The sequence below is a fragment of the Nycticebus coucang genome, chromosome 9, assembly GCF_027406575.1.
Source record: "Nycticebus coucang isolate mNycCou1 chromosome 9, mNycCou1.pri, whole genome shotgun sequence".
NCBI lineage: Eukaryota > Metazoa > Chordata > Mammalia > Primates > Lorisidae > Nycticebus > Nycticebus coucang.
The window spans coordinates 87,672,689-87,700,064 of record NC_069788.1 but is presented as its reverse complement, the minus strand read 5'-3'; the positions used below and the strand labels follow the sequence as shown (position 1 = coordinate 87,700,064).

The window sequence follows — 27,376 nt, the reverse complement described above, 5'->3', positions numbered from 1 at the left end:
TCAGGCTACTCTGGAACCTGTGAGCTCAGGCAGTCTGCCCACCTCAGCCTGCCAAGTGCTGGGATTACAGGCATGAGCAGTCTAAAAATTTGACAAAAATCAAGCAATTTTTTAGAATATTAGAACAAGTCACTTGAAAAAATGCTGGAATATATTCAAATTTTGCACTGGTCTTTGCATGAATATTTTCACATTGAAACTGATAGCACTTTCTTTTTGGTAATTTTAAAATAGAGTTTGTTGCTATGAGCAAACTGTTCCATAATTGAGTTGGCAGAATTTCAAAGCGTTAATTACTTTATCAAAACAAGTTTTAATGAGCTGTGTGTATAAAAGAGAAAAGGGGGATGGGAACAAAAAATGGAATTAAAAGCCCCCCGCTTGTCTCGGCACCTGTAGCACAGTGGTTATGGCCACAGCCACATACACTTGAGGCTGGCAGGTTTGAACTGGCCTGGGCCAGCTAAACAACAGAACTGCAACAAAAAAATAAAATAGCCAGGCTTTGTGGTAGGTGCCTATAGTCCCAGCTACTTGGGAGGCTGAGGCAAGAGAATTGCTTAAGCCCAAGAGTTGGAGGTAGCTGTGAGCTGTGACACTACAGCACTCTACAAAGGGCAACATAGTGAGACTCTTTCTCAAAAAAAAAAAAAAAGCTCCCCGCTTTTTGTAGAAGTGTGCCTTAGTCTTGCAAGAAAAAATAATTAATCCTAACAGCCCTTTTAGGGTAATGATATCACTCCTGTTTTACAGCCAATTTGACAACTTGGGAAAGTTAAAATTGGTCTCAGTCTCTCACAAATGGCTACAGAGCTGGAACTCCAAGCCAGATTCCCTAAGTGCCTGACAACCTAGCGCCTCCAAGATACCTGGAGATTCTAGGCCACCTCCGCTTTTAGAGACAACTAGTGTTTCGTTTCGTTTTGTTCTGTTTTAAAGAAGAAACCACTCTTACAAAATAATGCATGTTAAATATAAACTTTTCACCAGTTAGTATTTAAAGCACAAAGGTATTTCAATATAATCTGTCTTTTCCAAGATAACCACAATATGTATTCATAGTCCAACACAATTTTCATGGTCCTGTGAAAAAACAAGTTGAATGTTATCTTTTATTATAATTAGTGGGTTTATCTCAGCAACTACGTGTATAATCTCATCGGGAAAGAAGGTCAAAAGTCTGAATTCATTCTTTTGTGAAGGTAAGAGACTGGAAGGGTACAAATGGCCTCTAGGCGCCCCCACCATACCCCCGAGGTCTTTCCCGTACTGCTCAAGGAAACAACCCCAAGCCGGTTGAGCCCTGTGGACAGAGCAGCAACTGGCTGCAGAGCTGGGACCACACGCTGTCGCTAGGGTATCCTGCAACCCGAAACTCCCAAGGGTAGTGGAAGCTTATGTTATCTCATCTTGGTCAGACCATCCCACAGGAAACCGTTAAGTAAATTTCAAACTTCAGAAGCGGCCTAGGCTGTGGGGTTTTTCCTTTTCATCAGATTCATCATCAGTTTTAGTCATTCAGGTCAAGCGGACGCTGGGATGAGTTTCCAGAGTCTCCGAATGAAAGATCTGAAAGGGAAGAGAGATCAGGTGGCCCCGCGACAGATGTCTGAAGCGGCTCCCGAGGGAAACGTGCTCTGCCCGAGGACTTGCAGCGGCTAGCAGGGCAGGACGAGCCCCCAGGCTGCACGCGCGGTGCCGCGGACAAGAGCACTCACACGCGGACACCCTCACGCGTGCCTAGCGCGCCCGGTAGCGGACAGCGCCTGGGAAACCTGGGGCCCCGGCACACCCCGCCCCGCGGCGTAGCCCCGCCTCCTTGGCAACCGATGGGACGCTTTCCCCTTAGCAACCAGAGCAGCTCCAGCCATGGGTGAAGAGGAAGCTGCTAACCGGACGGAGAAGGTTGCCCGGATCCAAAGGGTGTTTATCAACCTGTTGGACTCCTACAGCAGCAAAAACATCGGGAAGGTGAGCAGCAGCAGTGGCTCAGAACCAGACCCCAGCCCTCAGGTCCCAGTCCCAGCCCCGGGTGTTGTCCGGGGCTCTCTAAGGGAGGGTCCCACATCCTGAGCACCTCCAATCGTGGCGCCACCACCAACCCTAGACGCTAAAGTGCTTCTGCCTGGAAGCCCGGATTTTTAGAGGTGTCATGTCCAGCCTGTTCTTCCTCCTTTTAGTGAAGGGAAACTGGTGCACAGAAGGAAAAAGAGATTGCCCAAGAACAGAGTTGAAGGCAGGACCGGTACACAGATTCCAGGTCTCCAGCCTCCAAACTGGGTTCCTTTTCCACTCCATCAACGCATCTGAAGGAGGCAACAGACAAAAAAATAATTCAATCTTTCTATTACCCATCCTTTCAATATATGTCTTTTTAGCATCTGTTATGTACCAGACATAATGGGACCCGGTAGGACCTGAATCATTAAGCTTCCTCAACTTTCTCCATCGTTAGCCCTGGAAAATGAAGATACTGAAAGATCAGGCTCAGCACCTGTAACACAGTGGTTACAGCGCCAGCCACTTGCCCCAAGGCTGGGGAATTCAAACCCAGCCTGGGCCTGCTAAACAACAACAACTGCAACCAAAAAATAGCCGGGCTTTGCAACAGGTGTCTGTAGTCTGAGCTACTTGGGAGGCTGAGGCAAGAGAATTGCTTAAGCCCTAGAGTGTGAGCTTGCTGTGAGCTGTGACAGCACAGCACTCAGGGTGACATAGTGAGACTCTGTCTCAAAAAAAAAAAAAATAGCTGGGTGTTGTGGTAGGTGCCTCTAGTCCCTCTAGCCTCTCTTTTCTTCTGAATTCTGTTTGCCTGAAAAAATTGTCTTCCAACCCTTAACTCTGAGTTTTAATTTGTCTTTTGAAGCTAAGTGTGTTTCCTGCAGACAGCAAATGGATGGCTTATGTTTTTTAGTCCAATCAGCCAATGTATGCCTTTTTGGTGGGGAATTCAATCCATTAACATTTATTGAGATAATTGATAAGTGTGGTAGCGTTCTATTCGTCTCATTTTGTGAAAGTCCATTGCTTAGTTTGATCTTTTGCATCATTGTGGAAGCTAGGTTCTGTCCTTTAATTTCTGGGTGCTTGCTTTGCTGTTGATCCATTGTGATGGTCAGTGTGTAGAACAGGTTGAAGTATTTCCTGTAGAGCTGGCCTTGTTGTGGCAAATTTCCTCAGTGTTTGTATTTCGGTAAATGATTTGATTTCTCCCTCAATTTTAAAGCTTAGCTTAGTGGAATATAGAATTCTGGGCTGGAAATTGTTCTGTTTAAGTAGATTAAAGGTAGATGACCATTGTCTTCTGGCTTGAAAATTTCATTAGAGAAGTCTTTAGTCACCCTGATGGATTTGCCCCTATAGGTCAATTGGCACTTAACTCCTGGCAGCTTGAAGAATCTTTTCTTTTGTCTTAACTTTGGACAGGTTCATCAGAAGCTCTATTAGAGTTGAGGCAACCTGGATCCAATATCCCTCTGAAAGGAGTGTGTCAAAATCTTTGGTGATATTTCGGAAATTTTCATTTATAATATTCTCTAGTTTGGCTTCCATTCCTTTGGGGCATACTTCTTCCCCTTCTGGGATACCTATAACGCATATGTTTGAACGCTTCATAAAGTCCCATGAACGTTCTGCTTTCTCTCTCTTCTTTTCTGCCTCTTTAACTGAGTTATCTCAAGAGCTTTGTCCTCTACCTCAGAGATTCTTTCTTCTGCATGGTCTAATCTGTTGTTGATACTTTCTATTGCATCTTTAAGTTCCCCAATTGCTTCAATTCCTTCAGCTTTGCTATATCCTTTCTATATTCTTCATATCATTCATCTCTTATTTGATTCTGTTTTTGGATTTCCTTTTGGTTATTTTCCACTTTCTCAGCAATTTCCTTCCTTGTTTTCATCATCTGTATTTTAAATTCCCCTTCCGTCATGTGTAACATTTTTTATAGGTGGAATCCTCTGCAGTAGCTACCTCATGGTCCCTTGTGGGGGATAACTCTGGACTGGTTTTTCAGGTTGCCAGGATTTTTCCGCTGATTCTTCCTCTTGAGTGTTTTCTTTTATCTATTTCCTTGCCCTAATTTTCCTTTCACTTCCTCTTGCTCTTTAAGTTACCGTGCCTCTGGCCTAAGGTTTCAATGAGTCCTTTTGGTACAAGACCAGAAGGATGAGAAGATTAAAGAGCAAGAAGGGAAAATAGATTTTTAAAAAAGAGAAAGGAAAGGGGTTGAGTAAAAGGGAATATTGACAAAAAAAAGAGAGGCAGAGAAAGAGGGAGACAGGAGTAGTAAGGTGTACAGTAGGGTACTTTGTTGCTTTTTTTTTATACCAAGGAGTCATATTTAGGGGTGAAATTTCCTGAGCTCCTTAAAACAGCAGAAAGACTAACTTACTGAACTCTCAAAGCTTCACCATTTTTTTTTTTTTTTGAGACAATGTCTGACTATGTCACCCTCAGTAGAATGCCATGGCACCACAGCTCACAGCAACCTCAAACTCTCAGGCTTAAGTGATTCTCTTGCCTCAGCCTCCCAATTATCTGAGACTACAGGCACCTGCCACAATGCCCAGCTATTTTTTTGCTATAATTTTCATTGTCATTTGGCAGGCCCAGGCTAGGCTTGAAGCCGCCAGCTCTGGTATATGTGGCTGACACCCTAGCTGCTGAGCTACAGGAGCCAAGCCCAGTATGGTACTTTGACCCAATCTTAAAAACCCCCAACCTCTGAGGGTACTGGGTTGGGTGGTTCCCTTGAGGTCAGCAGCTCTTTGCCAGCCTGAACAGACATAGTACCCCACCTCCACCAAATAGAGAGGAAAGACAAAAATACTATAAGTCAAACCAAAACAAACAAACAGAAAACCTTACAGGATAAAATTGGGGGGAAACCAATTAATAGGGGCAAAAACATGAGCAAAAATGAAGTTCTTATTATTAAAGAAGGCAACAATGGAAAATTATATTTAACTAGAAAAATGAAGAGAGAAAAGGAAAAGAAAAATCTAGAGAAAAAATGTTGAAATTAAAAAAAATTCAAAGTATATATATATATATATATATCTTGCTGAATAGTGTCTGGGCAACAGGTAATCTTCTATGGTATGAGATGTTAATCACAATGCTGATATAGCTGTATGAGATGGAGACCGGAGGCCTCTGCTGATTTATCAAAGCCCTCAGGGTTGAGATCCTAAATCTCTCCTCAGTCTGCTTAAAAGACACTTTAAACTGTTAACCTTGGCTAAGCAGAAGCTTTCCCAGGAAAGCATTTGTTGCTGGGATGTCTCCTAAAGTGGCTGCCCACTTATCCAGTGTGCCAAAACCGGTCTCACCTATGCCTCTGAGGGCTGAGGCAGCCCTCCTACTGCTAAACACTGAAAGCTCCACTCTTCCCCAGAGCCTCAGTCCCAGCCTTTGGCACTGCTCATCACTGCTAGATCACTTGCCCAAGGTCTCCCAGCCCAAGCCTCACTCTGTGACCCTGAGGGTAGAGCCTACAGGGGCAGTTCTCCCACAATGGCTGCATGCAGCCCAAGGCCAAACAATATGAGCTCCGTTCCAGCTCAGTGGCTTAGTCCGGGGCCCTAGACAATGCTTAAAGTCAACCATACTCTCACCCAAGTTCTCCCAAGGTAGTTCAACCGAGTGCCCAAGTCCAGAAAAACAAAACAACGCTTAGGGAAGGCCTTCCCTGTTGCAATTCTTGCTGCTGTTACAGCTGTGGCAGCCACAGCCTCAGACTGAATGAACACAACCACTTGCCACTTCTCCACTGCTTTTGTCCTCCTGGGGTCCACAGGTCTCTCGCTATAATGCAATACTTGCAATACAATGCAATACTTGCATCCCCAAAGGGATGTTTCTGGGCAGAGTCCCCAAGCCAGAGATGCCTGGAGTCTTCTCTCCCCAATCTCACCATGCCCGGTTGCAAAGAAGCTGTTATTCGGTTGCCATCTTGCTCACCAATCCGGTAGAGAAAATATTTTCATTCATTAAGAAGAAATGTATCATCAGAAAGATCTCCATCCCCATCATCTTCACCTTGAGTAAGCTGAGAGGAGGAAGTGAAGGAGGTGTGGGTCTCAGGGGTGGCAGAAGCAGAAGAAAAACTGTGAATACTTGGATCTGCACAGTTCAAACCCACATTGTTCAACCGTGAACTTATAAAAGAGGGAGATGATACAGTTGAGATTAGGAATGAGAGAGGGAAGGGAGTCTAATGTTTTACTTTATCCCCCCCTCCAACTTTTTTTTTTTGAGACAGAGTTTCACTATGTCACCCTCGGTAGAGTGCTATGTGTCACAGCTCACAGCAACCTCAAACTCTTCGGCTTCAGCGATTCTCTTGCTCCTAAGCGATTCTCAGCCTTCCAAGTAGCTGGGACTCCAGGCACCCGCCACAACGCCCAGCTATTTTTTGGTGGTGGTTGTTGCAGTTTTCATTTGTTGTTTAGCTGACCCAGGCCGAGTTTGAACCTGCCTTTGTGCATGTGGCTGGTGCCATAACCACTGTGCTACGGGCACCGAGCCATCCCCTTTTGAGCTCTATTTTGTACAACATAATATTTTTATAATAAAACTTTTTCTTTTAGTATGCAGACATCTTTTTCAAAAACTTTTGTTTCAGTGACAGAATTTTCTGGTTAGTCTTTAATTTTTTTTTTTTTTTCAGTAGAATTATCTTTTTATTTTGGGTAAAAACCCACAGTCATTTTGGGGAGCTGTAATTAAGATTTAACAGCATTATAATTCTAACAAATAACTTAAATATCCTTGTGAGATAAATATAGTAATATTTTATGGGTATTTTGGAACCCAACAGTATTAAGACTACAAATCACACTAGCCTACATCTATCACCAATGACTCATACTGTTTCTTTCTAATGAATTGACCATTACATTTCTAAAGTTCTGAAATGGCCAACAGACCATAGAAAGATAATTCTTTAGGCTCCTGCTTGAAACCAACAGCTTCAGCAAACTGCTGGCCTTGATTCAGGGCCAACTGGTTAGTCTTTAATTTATCGAGGTCTCTCTCAATTCCAGGTAATTGCTGTTAGTCTGTTCTGTGAAACCCAGGAACAGGAATATGAACCATATAAAAGAAATAAAGGCAGGGTACTGTGGCTCATGCCTGTAATCCTAGCACTCTGAGAGGCGGAGGCAGGTGGATTGCCTGAGTTCATGGGTTCCAGATCACCCGGAACAAGAGTGAGAACGCATCTCTAAAAATAGTGGGGCCTTGGCTCAGCACCTGTAGCTCAGCGGCTAGGGTGCCAGCCACATACACAGGAGCTGGTAGGTTTGAATCCAGCCTGGGCCTGCCAAACAATAATGACAACTACAACCAAAAAATAGCCGGGCATTGTGGTGGGCTCCTGTAGTCCCAGCTACTTGGGAGGCTGAGGCAAGAGAATCACTTTAGCCCAAGAGTTTGAGGTTGCTGTGAGCTGTGATGCCATGGCATTCTACCCACAGTAACATAGTGACACTCTGTCTCAAAAAAAAAAAAAAAAAAAATAGCTGGGCACTGTGGCAGATGCCTCTAGTCCCACCTATCTGGGAGGCTGATACAAGAGAATCACTTGAACCCAGCAGTTTGAGTTTGCTGTGAGCTATGATGGCACAGCACTCTACGGAGGATGACAAAGTGAGACTTTGTCTCAAAAAGAATAATAAATAAAAATAAAACTAGAGGGCAGTGCCTGTGGCTCAGTGGGTAGGGCACTGACCCCATATACCAAGGGTGGCAGGTTCAAACCCAGCACCAGCCAAACTGCAACAAAAAATATAGCTGGGCACTGTGACGGGCGCCTGTAGTCCTAGCTGCTCCGGAGGCTGAGGCAAGAGACTCACCTAAACCCAAGAGTTGGAGGTTGCTGTGAGCTGTGTGAAGCCACAGCACTCTACCGAGGGGGATGAAGTGAAACTGTCTTGGGCGGCGCCTATGGCTCAGTGAGTAGGGCGCCGGCCCCATATGCCGAGGGTGGCGGGTTCAAACCCAGCCCCGGCCAAACTGCAACCAAAAAATAGCCAGGTGTTGTGGCGGGCGCCTGTAGTCCCAGCTGCTTGGGAGGCTGAGGCAAGAGAATTGCTGAAGCCCAAGAGTTGGAGGTTGCTGTGAGCCGTGTGAGGCCACGGCACTTTACCGAGGGCCATAAAGTGAGACTCTGTCTCTACAAAAAAAAAAAAGAAGTGAGACTGTCTCAAAAAAATAAATAGCCGGGCGCGGTGGCTCACACCTGTAATCCCAGCACTGTGGGAGGCTGAGGAGGGAGAATCACTTGAGCTCAGGAGTTCGAGACTCGCCTGAGCGACAGTGAGACCCCGACTCATGAAAAAAATGAAAAAACCCAGCCGGGCGCCGTGGCGAGCCCTGTAATCCCAGCGGCTTCCAGAGGCTGAGGCAGCAGGGTGCCCACAGCCAGAGTCTGAGGTTGTGGTGAGCTACCACGCCCACTGCACTCTGCTCAGGGGCATAGGGTGGGACCCTGTCTCAACAACAAAAATAAATAAAACTACAAAAGAAATAGAAGCTGTATCTCTTGTTTTCAGCTTACAACCTGGTTGGACAAAACCACCACAGACCCATTGTCTTAGTTCTGGGTATCAATTCTCACTTCTGTGAAAGGTGATAATAAAATTGAATATGTACATTGGAGATAAAAATGAAAATATAGTCAGGGCGTGGCGGCTCACGCCTGTAATCCTAGGACTCTAGGAGGCCGAGGTAGGTGGATTGCCCTAAGCTTACAGGTTCTAGACCAGCCTGTGCCACGGTGAGACCCCACCACTAAAAATAGCTGACATTGTGGTGAGTCTTAGCTACATGGTAGGCTGAGGCAAGGGGATCGCTTGACCCCAAAAGTTTAAGGTTGCTGTCAGCTATGATGGCGCAGCACTCTATCAAGGGTGACAAAGTGGAAGTCTGTCTTTAAAGAAAAAAAAGGAAATATACATAATGTACTTAGGAGAAATATATTCCAATAAGAGGTTGAAGCTGACATGTGGGCATGCTAACTGTTGTACTGTTTTTTATCAAAATAAATGAGGTGGGACTTTTTGTTTGATTGATTTTGCTAAGTTTTTTGTTTTTTTGTAGAGAAAGAGTTTTACTTTATGGCCCTCAGTAGAGTGCCGCGGCATCACAGCTCACAGAAACCTCCAACTCCTGGGCTTGGATGATTCTCTTGCCTCAACCTCCTGAGCACAGACGCCTGCCACAACACCCGGCTATTTTTTTGTTGTTGTAGTTCAGCCAAGGCTGGGTTCGAACCCACCACCCTCAGTATATGGGGCTGGTGCCCTACCCACTGAGCCACCGGTGCTGCCCTGATTTTGCTAAGTTTTTATTCCCAAAGTGTGGTAATGTCATGATTATTTATATATGTTTAATATATATTATATTTTAATATAAATTAAAATAAAATGATTGACATATATAAATGATTACTTACACATATATGGATAAAACCCTTAAGCATCACATAAGCTACTCCCAAGGATAGCTTTTATGAAACAAGAAAAGAAACTTTGCCAGCTTTATTCTATCTGATTATTCAATATGGTAGCCACTGGCTTGGCCCCTGTATCTCAGTGGTTAGGGCGCCGGACACATACACCAGGGCTGGCAGGTTCGAACCTAGCTAGGGCCTGCTAAACAACAATGACAACTGCAACAAAAAATAGCCAGGCGTTGTGGCGGGCACCTGTAGTCCCAGTTACTTTGGAGGCTGAGGCAGGAGAATAGCTTAAGCCCAAGAGTTTGAGGTTGCTGTGAGCTGTGACACCACAGCACTCTACCAAGGATGACATAGTAAGACTCTGTCTCAAAAAAAAAAATAGGCTTGGCGCCTGTAGCTCAAGGGGTTAAGGCACCAGCCACATACACCTGAGCTGGGAGGTTCGAATCCAGCCCTGGCCTGCCAAACAATAATGACAACTGCAACCAAAAAAAAAAACTAGCCGGGCGTTGTGGCAGGCGCCTGTAGTCCCAGCTACTTGGGAGGCAGAGGCAGGAGAATCACTTGAGCCAAGAATTGGAGGTTGCTGTGAGCTGTGATGCCATGGCACTCTACTCAGGGTGACAGCTTGAAGCTCTGTCTCAATAAAATAAAATAAAAATATGGTAGCCATTGGCCATACATAGCCACTGAATACTTACATGCAGCTGGTACAGAGGAAGATGTGCCATTAGTGCAGAATGCACATAGAATTTCAGAGACTTAGTATGAGAAAATGTAAAATATCTCATTAATAATTTTATATTCAATATACATTAAATCAATAATATTTTGGATATAGTAGATTAAAAAACAGTATTTAAATTAATTTCATAAGTTTCTTTTCCTTTCCTTTTTTTTTTTTTTGAGACAGAGTCTCAAGCTGTCGCCCTGGGTAGAGTGCTATGGTGTCACAGCTCACAGTAACCTCCAAGTCTTGGGCTTAAGCGATTCTCTTGCCTCAGCCTCACAAGTAGCTGGGACTACAGGCACCCACCACAATGCCCGGCTATTTTGTTGTTGCAGTTGTCATTTTTGTTTTGACATTGTGGCTGGCCCAGGCTACAATGTTCGAACCTGCCACCCTCGTGGCCAGCACCGTAACTATTGAGCCACAGGTGCAGGTTAATTGCACAAACCGGGCCTCTGTTTTCCTTTTGACTGTGCCTGGGAATAATCTTTCATCTTTGAAAGTAGCTGGGACTACAAGCACCCACCACAATGCTGGGCTATTTTCTTTTGTTGTTGCAATTGTCATTGTTGTTTTTTTAGCTGGCCCGGGCTAGGTTTGAACCCTCCAGCTTCAGTGGGTGCCCTACCCACTGAGCTACAGGCACTGCCTTTTTTTTTTTTTTTTTTTTGAGACAGAGCCTCAAGCTGTGACCCTGGGTAGAGTGCTGTGGCATTACAGCTCACAGCAATCTCCAACTCCTGGGCTCAAGCAATTCTCCTGCCTCCGTCTCCCAAGTAGCTGGGACTACAGGTGCCTGCCACAATGCCAGGCTATTTTTGGTCGTCATTGTTGTTTGGCGGGCCCAGGCTGGATTCAAACCCACCAGCTCAGGTGTATGTGGCTGGTGCCTTAGCCACTTGAATGACAGGCACTGAACCAAGCACTGCCTCTTTTGCCTTCTTTAAATGTGACTACTAGAAAAATTTTAATTACCTAAATGGCTCATATTACCTTACTATATTTCTACTGGACAAGAGGAAACATCTTTACTACAGCCCAGCTCTATTACAGAGATGCCTCTGCTATAGCAGATAGAATCCTTAAAGAAGTTATTCAAGCTCTTCTAGACTGAATTCCTTGTCTATAAAATTGTATTGTATTGTATTGTCATGAGAATTTCTTTTTTGAGACAGAGACTCACCATGCTGCCCTCTGTAGAGTGCTATGGCATCATAGCTCACAACAACCTCCAACCCTTGGGCTTAAGCAATTCTCTTGTCTCAGCCTCCCAAGTAGCTGTGACTACAGATGCCTGCCACAACGCCTGGCTATTTTTTGTTGCAGTTGCCATTGTTGTTTAGCTGGCCCAGGCTGGGTTCGAACCCTCCAGCCTTGGTGTATGTTGCCAGTGTCGTAACCACAGTGCTATGAGTGCCAAGCCTTGTTGAGAGAATTAAATGGGGTAACAGTGTGCAAAGTATTTGACTTGCCTGTGTAGCATCTAACAAGCCCCCAATTAAATGTTAGTTTCTAGAATCATCATTCACTGGCTGCCCTTATTCTTATTTGTATTTGAGAATTTCTATGTTCTTGCAGTTTCTATCTAACTGTGTAGTTGGGGCTTCCCTTGAAGAAATGGCGGAAGAAGAGGAAGAAGAAGATGAAAATAAGTTAACTATGCCAGAAGCTTCATTAGCCAAAATGAAAGAAGGCACATTCCAGATTGTGGGCACACTTTCCAACTCTGAAAGTGTTCGGCCAGACTTCGCCGTGGAGACTTACTCTGTAAGTATTGATGTTTTTTGCTTGGAGTAAATAAAGGGAGGAGTCAACTTCTGTCCCAACATCTATACAATATGTTTTTACTCTTTGCCTTTCATTCTCTCTAGGCCCACGTTGTGCCAGGGCTGGGATGTGCCTTTCTCTTATGATAGACGTTAGTCATGTTGTCTCTACTTTAAACTTGTGGCTGGCCAGGCACGGTAGCTCATGCCTGTAATCCTAGCAGTTGGAAGGCCGACATGGGTGAGCTCAGGTGGATTGCCTAAGCTCACAGATTGGAGACCAGCCTGTGCAAGAGTGAGACCTCATCTCCAAAAATAGCCGGACATCGTGGCAGGTGCCTGTAGTCCCCGCTATTTGGGAGGCTGAGGCAAGAGAATGCCTTCAGCCCAAGAATTGGAGGTTGATATGAGCTGTAATGCCACAGCACTCCACGAAGGGCAACAAAGTGAAACTCTGTCTCCAAAAAAAATAAATAAATGAATAAATAAATAAATTTTTGGCTAAAGCAAAGACAGTCTCAGAAAGGATGTATCTAATTTACACTTTCAGACTCATAAATTTCTTCTCCATACTGTGCTGAAATCACATTCAGCCCTGCATTATAGAAGACAATGCTATGAGATGGTGGGCACCATCTGTGAAATATCCTTTGGAAAGAAGCAACTCAGGAATAATATACCATTACTGAGAAACAGTTCTACCTTTAGTTAACAAATTCTGCATAGTCCCTATACTGAGATGTTCAAATATCTGAGAAGGGACACCCTCTTTTCCCAGGCTAACTCCTCCCATTTCCCTGCCTGCTACTCTTTGGACCTTACCGTACAGCTTTTCACATGCTTTCACCTGAACAACCTGCTTTCTTTCCTCGCCCAACCAGACTTATTTGTTCTTGATGATTTAACTCATGGGATCACCTCCTCCAGGTGCTTCTACCTGGCTCGTCAAACCACCTGCTATTCCCTGAACATTCCAGGCTCTGCTAGATGAGCTAATAGTCACTTTCCAACACCATTCAAACATCAACTCCTGTAAGAAATAATCACGTCTTCTTCCTGGTCCATTGAACCTCGGATGAAATCTATAAAAGCCCTTTTCACATCTGGGACTGCCATACCAAGCTGTACAGGTTGCATACTATACAAAAGGACTGGCTAAGGTGAGCAGAGGCTACAAAACAGCCTGTTCTGCTGGCTACTCTGTGTCCCAGCGTGTATGCCTTCTTATAAATTTTCCAGCAAGATAGTTTCGAGAAACATTCGCTGCTGCAGAAAGGTTCTAAAGGAGATACTCCAGTTACCTTTATTCATGTAGAATTCAATCAAGTGGTTCTGGGAGACTCTACAAAAATTACTGTTTCTCCAGATGGAACTGCAAAATACAACTTCACTTGCAGTTTTGAGTTTAATCCGGAAGGAGGAATCACTTTAGACGACCTCGCTCACAAACCTATGTTCTTCAAGTACACAGGCACAAGAACTTAAAGAGCAAGAGGAAGTGAAAGGAAAATTAGGGCAAGGAAACAGATAAAAGAAATCACTCATGAGGAAGAATCAGCAGAAAACTCCAGGCAACATGAAGAACCAGTCCAGAACAACCCCGACAAGGGATCATGAGGTAGCTACTGCAGATGATTCCACCTATAAAGAAATGTTAGGAATGACAGAAAGGGAATTTAGAATACACATGTTCAAAACAATGAAAGAAATGATGGAAACAATGAAGGAAACTGCTAATAAAGTGGAAAATAACCCAAAGGAAATCCAAACACAGAATCAAATAAGAGATGAACAATATGAAGAATATAAAAAGGATATAGCAGAGCTGAAGGAAATGAAACAGTAAATTAGGGACCTTAAAGATGTAATGGAAAGTATCAGCAACAGGTTAGACCATGCAGAAGAAAAGAATTTCAGAGGTAGAAGACAAAGTTCTTGAGATAACTCAGATAGTAAAAGAGGCAGAAAAGAAGAGAGAGAAAGCAGAACGTTCACTGTCAGAATTATGGGACTTTATGAAGCGTTCCAACATACGAGTTATAGGAATCCCAGAAGGGGAAGAAGAATGCCCCAGAGGAATGGAAGCCATACTAGAGAATATTATAAAAGAAAATTTCCCAAATATCATCAAAGATACTGACACACTGCTTTCAGAGGGATATCGGACCCCAGGTCACCTCAACTCTAACTGAGCTTCTCCAAGACGCATTGTGATGAACCTGTCCAAAGTCAAGACAAAAGAAAAGATTCTGCAAGCTGCGAGGAATAAGCGCCAGTTGACCTACAGGGGAAAATCCATCAGAGTGACTGCAGACTTCTCTAATGAAACTTTCCAAGCAAGAAGACAATGGTCATCTACCTTTAATCTACTTAAACAGAACAATTTCTATCCCGGAATTCTGTACCCTGCTAAGCTAAGCTTAAAAATTGACGGAGAAATCAAATCATTTATGGATATACAAACATTGAGGAAATTCACCACAACGAGACCAGCTCTACAGGAAATACTTCAAGCTGTTCTGCACACTGACCACCACAATGGATCAGCAGCAAAGTAAGAACTCAGAAATTAAAGGACAGAACCTAACCTCCACACTGATGCAAAAGATAAAACTAAGCAATGGACTCTCACAAAATAAGACAAATAGAATACTACCACACTTATCAATTATCTCAATAAATGTTAATGGCTTGAATTCCCCACTGAAGAGACATAGATTGGTTGACTGGATTAAAACACACAAGCCATCCATTTGCTGTCTGCAAGAAACACACCTGGCTTCAAAAGACAAATTAAAGCTCCGAGTCAAGGGTTGGAAGACAATTTTTCAGGCAAATGGAATTCAGAAGAAAAGAGGAGTTGCAATATTATTTTCAGATACATGTGGATTTAAAGCAACTAAAGTCAAAAAAGACAAAGATGGTCACTTTATATTGGTCAAGGGAAAAATACAACAAGAAGACATTTCAATTCTAAACATTCATGCATCCAATTTAAATGCTCCCAGATTCTTGAAACAGACCTTACTCAGTCTGAGCAATATGATATCTGATAATACCATAATAACAGGGGACTTTAACACTCCTCTTACAGAGCTGGACAGATCCTCTAAACAGAAATTAAACAAAGATATAAGAGATTTAAATGAGACCCTAGAACAACTGTACTTGATAGACGCATATAGAACACTCCACCCCAAAGATAAAGAATATACATTCTTCTCATCACCCCATGGAACATTCTCCAAAATTGATCATATCCTGGGACACAAAACAAATATCAACAGAATCAAAAGAATTGAAATTTTACCTTGTATCTTCTCAGACCATAAGGCACTAAAGGTGGAACTCAACTCTAACAAAAATGCTCGACGCCACCCAAAGGCATGGAAATTAAACAATCTTCTGTTGAATAACAGATGGGTGCAGGGAGAAATAAAACAGGAAATCATTAACTTCCTTGAGCATAACAACAATGAAGACACAAGCTACCAATACCTGTGGGATACTGCAAAAGCAGTTTTGAGAGGAAAATTCATCGCTTTAGATGCCTACATTCGAAAAACAGAAACAGAGCGCATCAACAATCTCATAAGAGATCTTATGGAATTGGAAAAAGAAGAACAATCTAAGCCTAAACTCAGTAGAAGAAAAGAAATATCCAAAATCAAATCAGAGATCAATGAAATTGAAAACAAAAGAATCATTCAGAAAATTAATGAAACAAGGAGTTGGTTTTTTGAAAAAATAAATAAAGTAGATAAACCATTGGCCAGACTAACGAGGAATAGAAAAGTAAAATCTCTAGTAACCTCAATCAGAAATGATAAAGGGGAAATAACAACTGATCCCACAGAGATACAAGAGATCATCTCTGAATACTACCAGAAACTCTATGCCCAGAAATTTGACAATGTGAAGGAAATGGATCAATATTTGGAATCACACCCTCTCCCTAGACTCAGCCAGGAAGAAATAGAGCTCCTGAACAGACCAATTTCAAGCACTGAGATCAAAGAAACAATAAAAAAGCTTCCAACCAAAAAATGCCCTGGTCCAGATGGCTTCACTCCAGAGTTCTATCAAACCTTCAAGGAAGAGCTTATTCCTGTTCTGCAGAAATTATTCCAAAAAATTGAGGAAGAAGGAATCTTCCCCAACACATTCTATGAAGCAAACATCAACCTGATACCAAAACCAGGAAAAGACCCAGACAAAACGGAGAATTTCAGACCAATCTCACTCATGAATATAGATGCAAAAATTCTCAACAAAATCCTAGCCAATAGATTACAGCTTATCATCAAAAAAGTCATTCATCATGATCAAGTAGGCTTCATCCCAGGGATGTAAGGCTGCTTTAACATACGCAAGTCCATAAACGTTATCCAGAATATTAACAGAGGCAAAAATAAAGATCACATGATCCTCTCAATAGATGCAGAAAAAGCATTTGATAAAATCCAGCACCCTTTTCTAATTAGAACACTGAAGAGTATAGGCATAGGTGGCACATTTCTAAAACTGATTGAAGCTATCTATGACAAACCCACAGCCAATATTTTACTGAATGCAGTAAAACTCAAAGCTTTTCCTCTTAGAACTGGAACCAGACAAGGTTGTCCTCTGTCACCTTTACTATTCAACGTAGTGCTGGAAGTTCTAGCCAATACAATTAGGCAAGACAAGGAAATAAAGGGAATCCAAATGGGAGCAGAGGAGGTCAAACTCTCCCTCTTTGCTGACGACATGATCTTATACTTAGACAACCCCAAAGACTCAACCTCAAGACTCCTAGAAGTCATCAAAAAATACAGTAATGTTTCAGGATATAAAATCAATGTCCACAAGTCAGTAGCCTTTCTATACACCAATAACAGTCAAGATGAGAAGCTAATTAAAGACACACCTCCCTTCACCATGGTTTCAAAGAAAATGAAATACCTAGGAATATACCTAACGAAGGAGGTAAAGGACCTCTATAAAGAAAACTATGAAATCCTCAGAAAGGAAATAGCAGAGGATATTAACAAATGGAAGAACATACCATGCTCATGGACAGGAAGAATCAACATTGTTAAAATGTCTGTACTTCCAAAGCAATCTACCTATTCAATGCCATTCCTATCAAAATACCAACATCGTACTGTCAAGATTTGGAAAAAATGATTCTGCATTTTGTATGGAACCGGAAAAAAACCGGTATAGCTAAGGCAGTTCTTAGTAATAAAAATAAAGCTGGGGGCATCAGCATACCAGATTTTAGTCCATACTACAAAGCCATAGTGGTCAAGACAGCATGGTACTGGCACAAAAACAGAGACATAGACACTTGGAATCGAATTGAAAACCAAGAAATGAAACTAACATCTTACAACCACCTAATCTTCGATAAACCAAACAAGAACATACCTTGGGGGAAAGACTCCCTATTCAATAAATGGTGTTGGGAGAACTGGATGTCTACATGTAAAAGACTGAAACTGGACCCACACCTTTCCCCACTCACAAAAATTGATTCAAGATGGATAAAGGACTTAAATTTAAGGCATGAAACAATAAAAATCCTCCAAGAAAGCATAGGAAAAACACTGGAAGATATTGGCCTGGGGGAAGACTTCATGAAGAAGACTGCCATGGCAATTGCAACAACAACAAAAATAAACAAATGGGACTTCATTAAACTGAAAAGCTTCTGTACAGCTAAGGAGACAATAACCAAAGCAAAGAGACAGCCTACACAATGGGAAAGGATATTTGCATATTTTCAATCAGACAAAAGCTTGATAACTAGGATCTACAGAGAACTCAAATTAATCCACATGAAAAAAGCCAACAATCCCATATATCAATGGGCAAGAGACATGAATAGAACTTTCTCTAAAGATGACAGACGAATGGCTAACAAACACATGAAAAAATGTTCATCATCTCTATATATTAGAGAAATGCAAATCAAAACAACCCTGAGATATCATCTAACCCCAGTGAGAATGGCCCACATCACAAAATCTCAAAACTGCAGATGCTGGCGTGGATGTGGAGAGAAGGGAACACTTTTACACTGCTGGTGGGACTGCAAACTAGTACAACCTTTCTGGAAGGAAGTATGGAGAAACCTCAAAGCACTCAAGCTAGACTTCCTATTCGATCCTGCAATCCCGTTACTGGGCATCTACCCAGAAGGAAAAAAATCCTTTTATCATAAGGACACTTGTACTAGACTGTTTATTGCAGCTCAATTTACAATCGCCAAAATGTGGAAACAGCCTAAATGCCCACCAACCCAGGAATGGATTAACAAGCTGTGGTATATGTATACCATGGAATACTATTCAGCCATTAAAAAAAATGGAGACTTGGGGGCGGCGCCTGTGGCTCAGTCGGTAAGGTGCCGGCCCCATATACCGAGGGTGGCGGGTTCAAACCCAGCCCCGGCCAAACTGCAAACCAAAAAATAGCCGGGCGTTGTGACGGGCGCCTGTAGTCCCAGCTACTCGGGAGGCTGAGGCAAGAGAATCGCTTAAGCCCAGGAGTTGGAGGTTGCTGTGAGCTGTGTGAGGCCACAGCACTCTACCGAGGGCCATAAAGTGAGACTCTGTCTCTACAAAAAAAAAAAAAAGGGAGACTTTACATCCTTCGTATTAACCTGGATGGAAGTGGAACACATTCTTCTTAGTAAAGCATCACAAGAATGGAGAAGCATGAATCCTATGTACTCAATTTTGATATGAGGACAATTAATGACAATTAAGGTTATGGGGAGGGAAGCAAAGAAAGAGGGATGGAGGGAGGGGGTTGGGGCCTTGGTGTGTGTCACACTTTATGGGGGCAAGACATGATTGCAAGAGGGACTTTACCTAACAATTGCAATCAGTGTAACCTGGCTTATTGTACCCTCAATGAATACCAAACAAAAATAAATAAATAAATAAATAAATGAATTTTCCAGCAAGAGCAGGTTGCCTTTTTCTAATTTGTACAAAGTTTTCACATGTGCTTAGCATGAAACCTAACTATCTAGACAAGGACTTGTCTGCGTTAGACTGTAATTATTTGCCAAAAGCTTTTCAACAAAACACACACACAATACTCCTTAGTATTAGCAGGCATATGTTACTTATTTTTGCCTTTACTGGTAGGTCAAAAGCAGGGCCCACAAATGTCTATTGGGTGAAAAAATAAATACGGGCAGCACCTGTGGCTCAGCGAGTAGGGCACCGGCCCCATATACCAAGAGGGTGGAGGGTTCGAATCCAGCCCCTGCCAAACTTCAACAAAAAATAGCTGGGCATTGTGGCAGGTGCCTGTAGCCTCAGCTAATTCGGAGGCTAACGCAAGAGAATCACCTAAGAGCTGGAGGTTGCTGTGAGCTGTGTCGCCATAGCACTCCACAGAGGGTGACAAAGTGAGACTCTGTCTCTAAAAAAAAAAAAGAAAGAAAAAAATAAATACACCAACATGGTTGCTCAACATCTGGTCAGGACAACTATTCTTTTGAAAATGTGGTTGTTAAAAAAAAAAAAGAAGAAGAAAAAATGTGGTTGTTAGCCAAGTGTGGTGGCTTACACCTGTAATCCTAGCACTCTTGGAGGCCGAGCGGGGCAGATCACTTGAGCTCATGAGTTCAAGACCAGCCTGAGCAAAAGCAAGACCTTGTCTTTACTAAAAGTAGGAAAACTGAGGCAAGAGGATCACTTCAGCCCAAGAGTTTGAGATTGTTATGAGCTATGACACCACAGCACTCTACCCAGGGTGACATAGTGAGACTCTGTCGCCAAAAAAAAAAAACAGCCAGGCATTGTGGTGGGCACCTGTATTCCTAGCTCCTTGGGAGGCTGAGGCCAGAGAGTAGCTTGAGCCCAAAAGTTTGAGATTGCTTTAAACTATAACGCCACGGCACTCTACCCAGGGCAATAGCTTGAGACTCTGTCTCAAAAACAAAGAAAGAAATTGTGGCTGCTTTGTTCTAAATAGATCCAGCCATATTTAACAAGTGTGTATATTTTTCTATGGCCACCACTCTCACCTGCTTTTACAAGTTGGAATCACAGATGCTTTAGTCTTTCTCTTGGGCACATCTAGAACACACATCTTTGATTCTTACTGTTCTTCCAGTGTTCTCTCTTCTTTTGTGTGTCCTTCCTAAATCTAGATCAGTTCCAGGAGTACTGGGAAGGTAGTGCCCTTTCATATTGTTGTGCTATTGATAAAAGAAGCATTGATATTTGAAGAAATATTTTCAGAAGGGCTTTCCTCTCCCACATTCAGTCCAAATAAGGCAATGAATGGCTAGTGAATGAGTTGAATTGTGTCTCCCTCCACTCAAAGCTGAAGTCCTAACCTCTACTTCAGACTGTGAGCTGAGGCAGAATCCCTAAGAGGAAATCAAGTTAAAGGGAGGTCCTTAAGGTGGGCCCATAATCACCTATGACCAATATGCTTATAAGAAGAGGAAATTTGGACATAGCACCTGGAGAGAATGCCACATAACCATCAAGGCAGAAATCGGGGTGATGCCTTACAACCCAAGAACAGCAATGACGGCCAGACAACAAGCAGAAGTCAGAGGAGAGGCACGGCACAAAGTCTCCCTCACAGCCCAGAAGGAAACAACCTTGCAACACCTTAATCTTGGACTTTTAGCCTCCAGAACTAGGTGACTCCTATTGTTTAAGCCACTCAGTTTGTAGTAGTTTGTTGCAACAGCCCTAGAAAACTACTGCAGATGAATACAAAGAGGCCTAGAGAATGAGGCTGAACAAACCTGAAGTCCAATGTGGGCTGTTTAATGTAATAAGGATGCGTTAACCTTGCCAAGGCAGTCTTGTCATTTCATAAGTAAAGGCTTCTCCTACTCTCCTTTGTTCTCCAATCAAGTTGTGTGGTAAGAGACCGAGTTTTAGCTGAAGGGCTCTACTTTAATGCAATTGGTCAAGAAAATGTGGAGGAATACCTGATGCTTGAGACAATGGGAAAGCAACAAATGCAAACCTGGTTTGGAAATCCAGGGTCCTTTTACAATAACCTTAATATCCACCTGTGGTATCGTACTGTTGGGAAATGCATTGCACCCATGGAGCAAGGAAAGACTAGTTATTAAATAAAACTTGATGATCACCTAAGTTACTTCTGTCTACTGGGAGAACTTTGTATTTTAAGCCATTAAAAGTTTCTGTATTTTTATAATATTCCCAACAGTCAACTGTAATAAGGTAACTTACATCTGGATTAATCCATTATTAATCACTTATCAGCATTCCTAAGTGATTCATGACTACAAAATTTCTCAAATAATTTTTCATAGAATTTGAGTTAGTTTTAAATGCTTCACTCATTTTCTAATTCTTTCGTTCTGAATTGGAGTTTAAATAGCATGCAGAAATAGTACTTAAGATCATTATGCAATTTTTTTTTTTTTTTTAGAGACAGAGGCTCACTTTGTCACCCTAGATAGAGTGTCATGGCGTCACAGCTCACAGCAACCTCCAGCTCTTGGGCTCAGATGATTCTCTTGCCTCAGCTTCCTGAGTAGCTGGGACTACAGGTGCCCACCACAATGCCCAGCTATTTTTTGTGCAGTTTGGCCGGGGCCGGGTTTGAACCCACTACCCTCAGTACATGGGGCTGGCGCCCTACTCACTGAGACACAGTTGCCACCCCATTATGCAATTTTTTGATCATCTGTTCCAGACTATCTTCATAACTTTCTTTGTTACTTGTTAACTGCACAGAGAAAAGAGCTAAATTTCATTTCAAATTGAAATCCTTCCACAAATGTTTCCTGTGGGACTCCCCAATGTAGCATATCTACTTTGGAAATTGTCATTTCATCTAAATGTTAGGGTTACCTTCCTGCTGCAAATGACTGTCAATTTTCTTTTCTAGAACATCTCTCGAGAAGACCTTCTCCTGCGCCTGCTGGAGTGTGATGTTATCATTTATAACATTACTGAGAACTCCCGGCAAGTAGAGGAAGCCACATGGGCAGTCTCTGGTCAGTAAGGAGCACGCTTTCATCTCCAGAAATTATATTTTTGTGTCACTTACTTTGCTTAAAGTCACCTAAGCAATACTAGGCAAATTAGGGCCATGAAGAAACTGGTTTGAGACTTACTTAAACTATGAAATCCATACTAGCGAATATGCCTGTGGATAGGTACTTTTGAAGAATAGTGTTAATCATCAAAACAATGAAACATTTCCTTTCAATTATTCAACCTTGATTCATTCTACAGGCACCGCTTAAGGAGGTGGGTTAAGTGTACTAGATGGGGAGATACAAAGATAAATAAGGGTTATTTTTACCATCAATGCACTTGTAGTCACACAAGACATACGCAAGAGAAACTTTAATGCAACACAGAGGGCAGCATCACAAGGTATATGAGAGAGTGATGTGACTTTCTAAGAGAGGAAAGATTATTTCTAACTGGAAGGATTTGCTTCAATTCAACAAATGTTCTCTGATGGCAAAGGTCAAGAAAGGCTTGCAGAGGATGCCTGCATTTTGAAAATGCTTTGGAAAATGTAATGAACTCTAAGGACCTCGGGTCTAAGAGAATAAGGTGGTGTTTAGCAATTGGGTGCTTTTGTGATTTATTTTCTCATTAAGTCTGGAGCAAAGAGGAGAGCAAATCAGTGTATTTGAACAATCATTTTAGACTAGAACAGGCAAAAAAGACACACAGCACAATACACCTCAATACTTTCAATATTTTTGTTTTAGATGGATTAGACCAGAGGTTGGCAAACTTTTTCCATAAAAGGCTAAATAATAAATATTTTTGGCTCTGCAAGGGAAAAACAGCCATAAACAACATGTAAATGTGTTGGCTAGGTTCCAATAAAACTTTATTTACAAAAACAGACAGTTTAAACCTTTAAATTAAATCATCAGCAACCTTTAAATTAAATCATCAGCAAAGCTATATTTGGGCTTAAATTCAAGGAAATGGAATGGTGACTGTACTGTATTCAGGGAAATGATGACAAACTTAAATGTGTCTGTGAATGTATGGATTCCTCAGGAGTTTAGAAGGTTTGATTTCACATATATAAGTTTGTGCCTAAATTTCTTTTATTAAGAAACAAATAAAAAAAAAAAAAACATGAACATGGTATCACCTTTTGGAGCAGAGCTTATTTAAAGCCTCCTTCCTGCATTTTATCCCTGAGCACTTATTTTGTGCCAGGCTTTGAAAATTGATCTTTCCTGTAACATATACTTGCAATTCTCTTTAAATTTATAATTTTTTTTTTCTGAAATAAAACCTGGACATGTTTTGAAAATTTATTTATTAATTTATTTATTTTTGAGACAGAGTCTTACATTGTCACCCTTGGAAGAGTGCAACAGCAAACTTTTGGACTTCAGAGGCTTAAGTAATTCTCTTGCCTCAGCTTCTCAATTTGCTGGGACTACTGGCTCCCACCACAACCCCCGGCTATTTTTAGAGATGGGGGTCTTGCTCTTGCTCAGGCTGGTGTAGAACCTGTGAGCTCAGGCAATCCAACCGCTTCAGCCTCCCAGAGTGCTAGGATTACAGGCATGAGCCACCCTGCTCAGCCTGTTTTGAAAATGTAAAAAGCATAGGAAGGCTTAGAATAAAGAGGAACAATTACCTGCATTGCCTTTCTACCTTGTCACTACTTCCTCCAAAGCAACATCAATTTCATTTACTACATAAAAGTACCTAAATGTGGTGGAGAAGGTAGCTCATGCCTATGATCCCAGTGATACCGGAATTTCAGGTTCTTGGTCTCGGCGATTTGAAGAATAAATCGACGGACCACAGGATCAGTGCTAAGTCCGGATTTATTTACAGAAACAAAACTTATAACAACTACAAAAACCAAACCTCCTGGCAGAGAGAACCCAGGAGGGGAATAAGCTCTCCTGCTCCCTCTTTGAGGTCTGCCCTTGGGCTCTCTGCCCAGGGGTTTATATAGTGGCAGGGGGGTTGTTCTGCTAGGGTGTGAGTCCTGTCAGTTACAGCCAGCTGTCCAATGAACTCTCAGGCCTTGGAAACTGACAGGAAATCCACCACTCAGAAGTCCACGTGGAGGAGACAGTGCCAGCATCTCCCCTGCAGGTGTCCGGCCCTGGCAGCAAGCTGGTTCCTCCATCCACAGGAGCATCAACACCTCCAGGGCTAAGGCAGCAGGTCATGGTGCTGCCTTGTCCTGCATCAATTCTCCCTCTCCAAGTGGAAATTCTAACTGCTGTTAGGGAAAAGGGCGAAGACTCCATCTAACTGCTTCCTGCTGAATCGGGAGATGATAGAAGGGGCAGGTAGGGTTTTTCCGAAGAGAGAGCCATATAGGGGTTCAGGTCTTGGATCAGAACTATCTTTACTGTGTGTGGCCTGATGACATTTCTGGAAAATATAAATCTGATTAGTATAATCAGTAAAAAGCAAAGGTAGGACAGTGTCAGGTTAGAAGCACAAAGTTAGTGATGCTAAAAGAAAACTATATTAACATTTTTCTTATTGTTTTTTAAATAATAACTTTAAACTTTTCTTTGGCTCACAAGTGTAGGTGGACTGTGGCTGGCTCTCTTCGTAGTCTGCTTCTGTAGAGGGTGGAGGGTTCCAGGATTTTACTCATGAATGATGCATCCAGGAATCCACTCCTGTAACTTTAACAGCTGTAGAAAAAGATAAGATAACAGAAAAGGGACCTTCCCAAGTCGGGGTTAGTGAAGGTGAATTAGAGGGAAGAGTTTTGATCATGACTAGATCCCCAGGAGAGAAAAGATCCTTCAGTGTTGAATGTGAGAATGTAGTTGGGAGGTTTTTAAGGATTTGTTGAAATTTAGCTAAAGAAGTGATATGTTTTACTAATTCTGTAGTCCCCAGATCTAGTAATAAATCAGTAGTTAAAAAGGGTCTTCCATATAATAATTCGAATGGGCTACAACCGAGCTTCTGAGGTAAATTCCTTATTCTAAGGAGAACAATGGAAAGTACTTTAGTCCAAGGGAGATGAGTTTCTGGAGTTAGCATTTGTAATTGTCCTTTGATTTTATTATTCATTTTTTTCTACCTTCCCAGAGGATTGGGGTCTTCAATAGTAGTGCATACGATATTTTATGCCCAGAGCTTTAGATATTCCTTGTGTTACTGTTGCCTTGAAGGCCAGCCCATTATTACTTTGCAAACTTCGAGGCAGTCTAAATCTGGGGATAATCTCATGTACTAAAGTCTTTATTATTTCCTGGGCCTTTTCTGTTCTATAAGGGAATGCTTTAACCTAATTAGTAAAAGTATTTATAAATACTAGTAAATATTGTATGCCATGTATTTTAGGGAGGTGAGTGAAATTCATTTGCCAATTTTCACCTGGATATCTACCGTGTCTCTGTATACCTGGGGGAGCTAGATGGTGATTTAAAGGATTGTTTTACTGATATATGTCACAAGTCCTTGTTATCTGTTTTATGGCTTGGAATAGATTTTTGCCTTTAAAGAGAGCCTTAGCCATTTGATAGGTATTTTAGGTGCCAAAATGAAAAGACTGATGTAAAGATTTAAGTATTTTCCATTGGCTTACAGCAGGTAATAACAAAAATAGTCTCTGGATAAAGCTCACTCTTTCTCTTTTTGGATATATTGAAGTGCATGATTCTCAAGTGATTCCTCCCAAATAAGGGGTGCCACAGGGGGAATTAGTCCTTTTTGTGCTGCCATTTTAGCCTCTTTATCAGCAAATTGGTTACCTTTGGAAATCTCATCTAAGGTCTTTTGATGTCCTTTATAATGAATAACTGCTACTTCTTGTGGAGCATGAACGGCTTGCAACAACCTATTTCATTATGATATTTTATGGGAGAGCTATTGGAAGATAGATATTGTCTTTCCTTCCAAATAGCACCATGGGCATGTAAAATGGGGAAGGCATATTTTGAGTCAGTGTATATATTGACTCGTTTGTTTATTATAGCATAGCCTGCTTTTCGTGTTCCATGTTCTATGAAAGAACTTCCATCTGTTTATAAAACATCTCAGGATTAGATAGAGGAGTTTCTTGTAAGTCGTCTCTAGCTGCATAGTTCTGTGCTATAATCTGTTGGCAATCATGCCCTACCTCCTCATGGGATTCAGGGAGGAAAGTGGCAGGATTCAACGTAGCACAGATGCGTAATTGCAGCACTGGTCCTTCTAGTAATAAGGCTTGATATTTCAGAAGGCGGTTATCTGACAGCCAGAGATTGCTCTTGGAATTTAAAAGTCCAGTAAGGTCATGAGAAGTGTAAATAGATCTTTTCCTAAAATTAGCTTGGTTGCTTCTGGGGCTACCGCTGCTCGTAGACAGTGTGGCCATCGCTTGGCCACAGTGTCAATTTCTTTACTAAGATATGCTACAGGTTGTAGAACTGGACCCCGGTATTGGCCCAAAACTCTCAGGGCAATTCCAGTTTGTTCTGTAATATACAGATTAAACTGATGGCCAGTAGGAAGACTCAAAGCAGGGGCCTGCAAAAGAGCATTTTTCAACTGTTGGAATGCTTTATCTGCTTCCGGTTCCCATTTTAAAGTGACTAGACCCTCTTTTTGAGCATTTTTAATTAAAGAATAGAGTGGTTTAGCTATTTCACTATAATCAGGAATCAGAGTCTACAAAAGCCTGTAATTCCTAAGAAGCCTTGAAGTTGTCTGAGAGTTCGAGGTTTAGGATGGGCCAATATAGGTTCTATTCTTTCCTTGCCCAAGGCTCTCTTCCCCTATGAAAGCTGGAGACCCAAATAGTGAACTTCTGGGACACATAATTGGGCTTTAGCCTTGGAAACTTTGTACCCACAATCAGCTAGAAAGTTTAAGTTTGTGTGGCATTCCTCTGCATCTGATGTTTCCAAGAGAATGTCATCTACATACTGAATAAGAGTCACTGTAGGATATGAAAAATGACTCAAGTCTTTGGCTAAGACTTGTCCAAACAAGTGAGGGCTGTCCCTAAATCCCAAGTAAGCTGGGTGTTGGAGGCAGAAGGGTCCTCAAAAGCAAAAAGGTATTGGGAATTTTCATGAAGGGGAATGCAAAAGAAGGCATCCTTCAAGTCTAAGACTGAAATAGGCAATCTTTTCAGGGATATGTGATAATAAGGTATAGGGATTGGGAACTATAGGATGGAGAGAAATGATCGCGTCTTTTATAATGCAGAGATTTTGGACTAACCTCCAGGCTCCATTTGGCTTTGGCATTCCTAGAATAGGAGTGTTACATGGACTATTGTAAGGTATTAGTAGTGTCTGCTGCTTTAGATTCTGTATTATGGGTATTAGTCCATTCTTTTTTTTTTTTTTGTAGAGACAGAGTCTCACTGTACCGCCCTCGGGTAGAGTGCTGTGGCGTTACACGGCTCACAGCAACCTCTAACTCCTGGGCTTACACGATTCTCCTGCCTCAGCCTCCC

General features: G+C 42.1%; 1 protein-coding gene and 1 non-coding gene across 2 annotated transcripts in view; one reads left to right on the top strand and one right to left on the bottom strand.

Moving 5' to 3' along the window:
- The first annotated feature begins 1,853 nt into the window (after positions 1-1,853).
- AK7 (adenylate kinase 7) overlaps positions 1,854-27,376 on the top strand; it is a 113,407-nt gene continuing 87,884 nt past the window's right edge. Inside the window, exons 1-3 of the mRNA XM_053602959.1 lie at positions 1,854-1,971; positions 11,772-11,960; positions 21,848-21,956. Coding sequence (XP_053458934.1) covers positions 1,870-1,971; positions 11,772-11,960; positions 21,848-21,956 — 400 coding nt within the window. The 5' untranslated portion in view covers positions 1,854-1,869. The remainder of the gene's footprint in view (positions 1,972-11,771; positions 11,961-21,847; positions 21,957-27,376) is intronic.
- On the bottom strand, positions 6,869-7,005 carry LOC128595207 (small nucleolar RNA SNORA2/SNORA34 family). The gene has a single exon (XR_008382856.1). It is a non-coding gene; the product is annotated as a small nucleolar RNA SNORA2/SNORA34 family (small nucleolar RNA).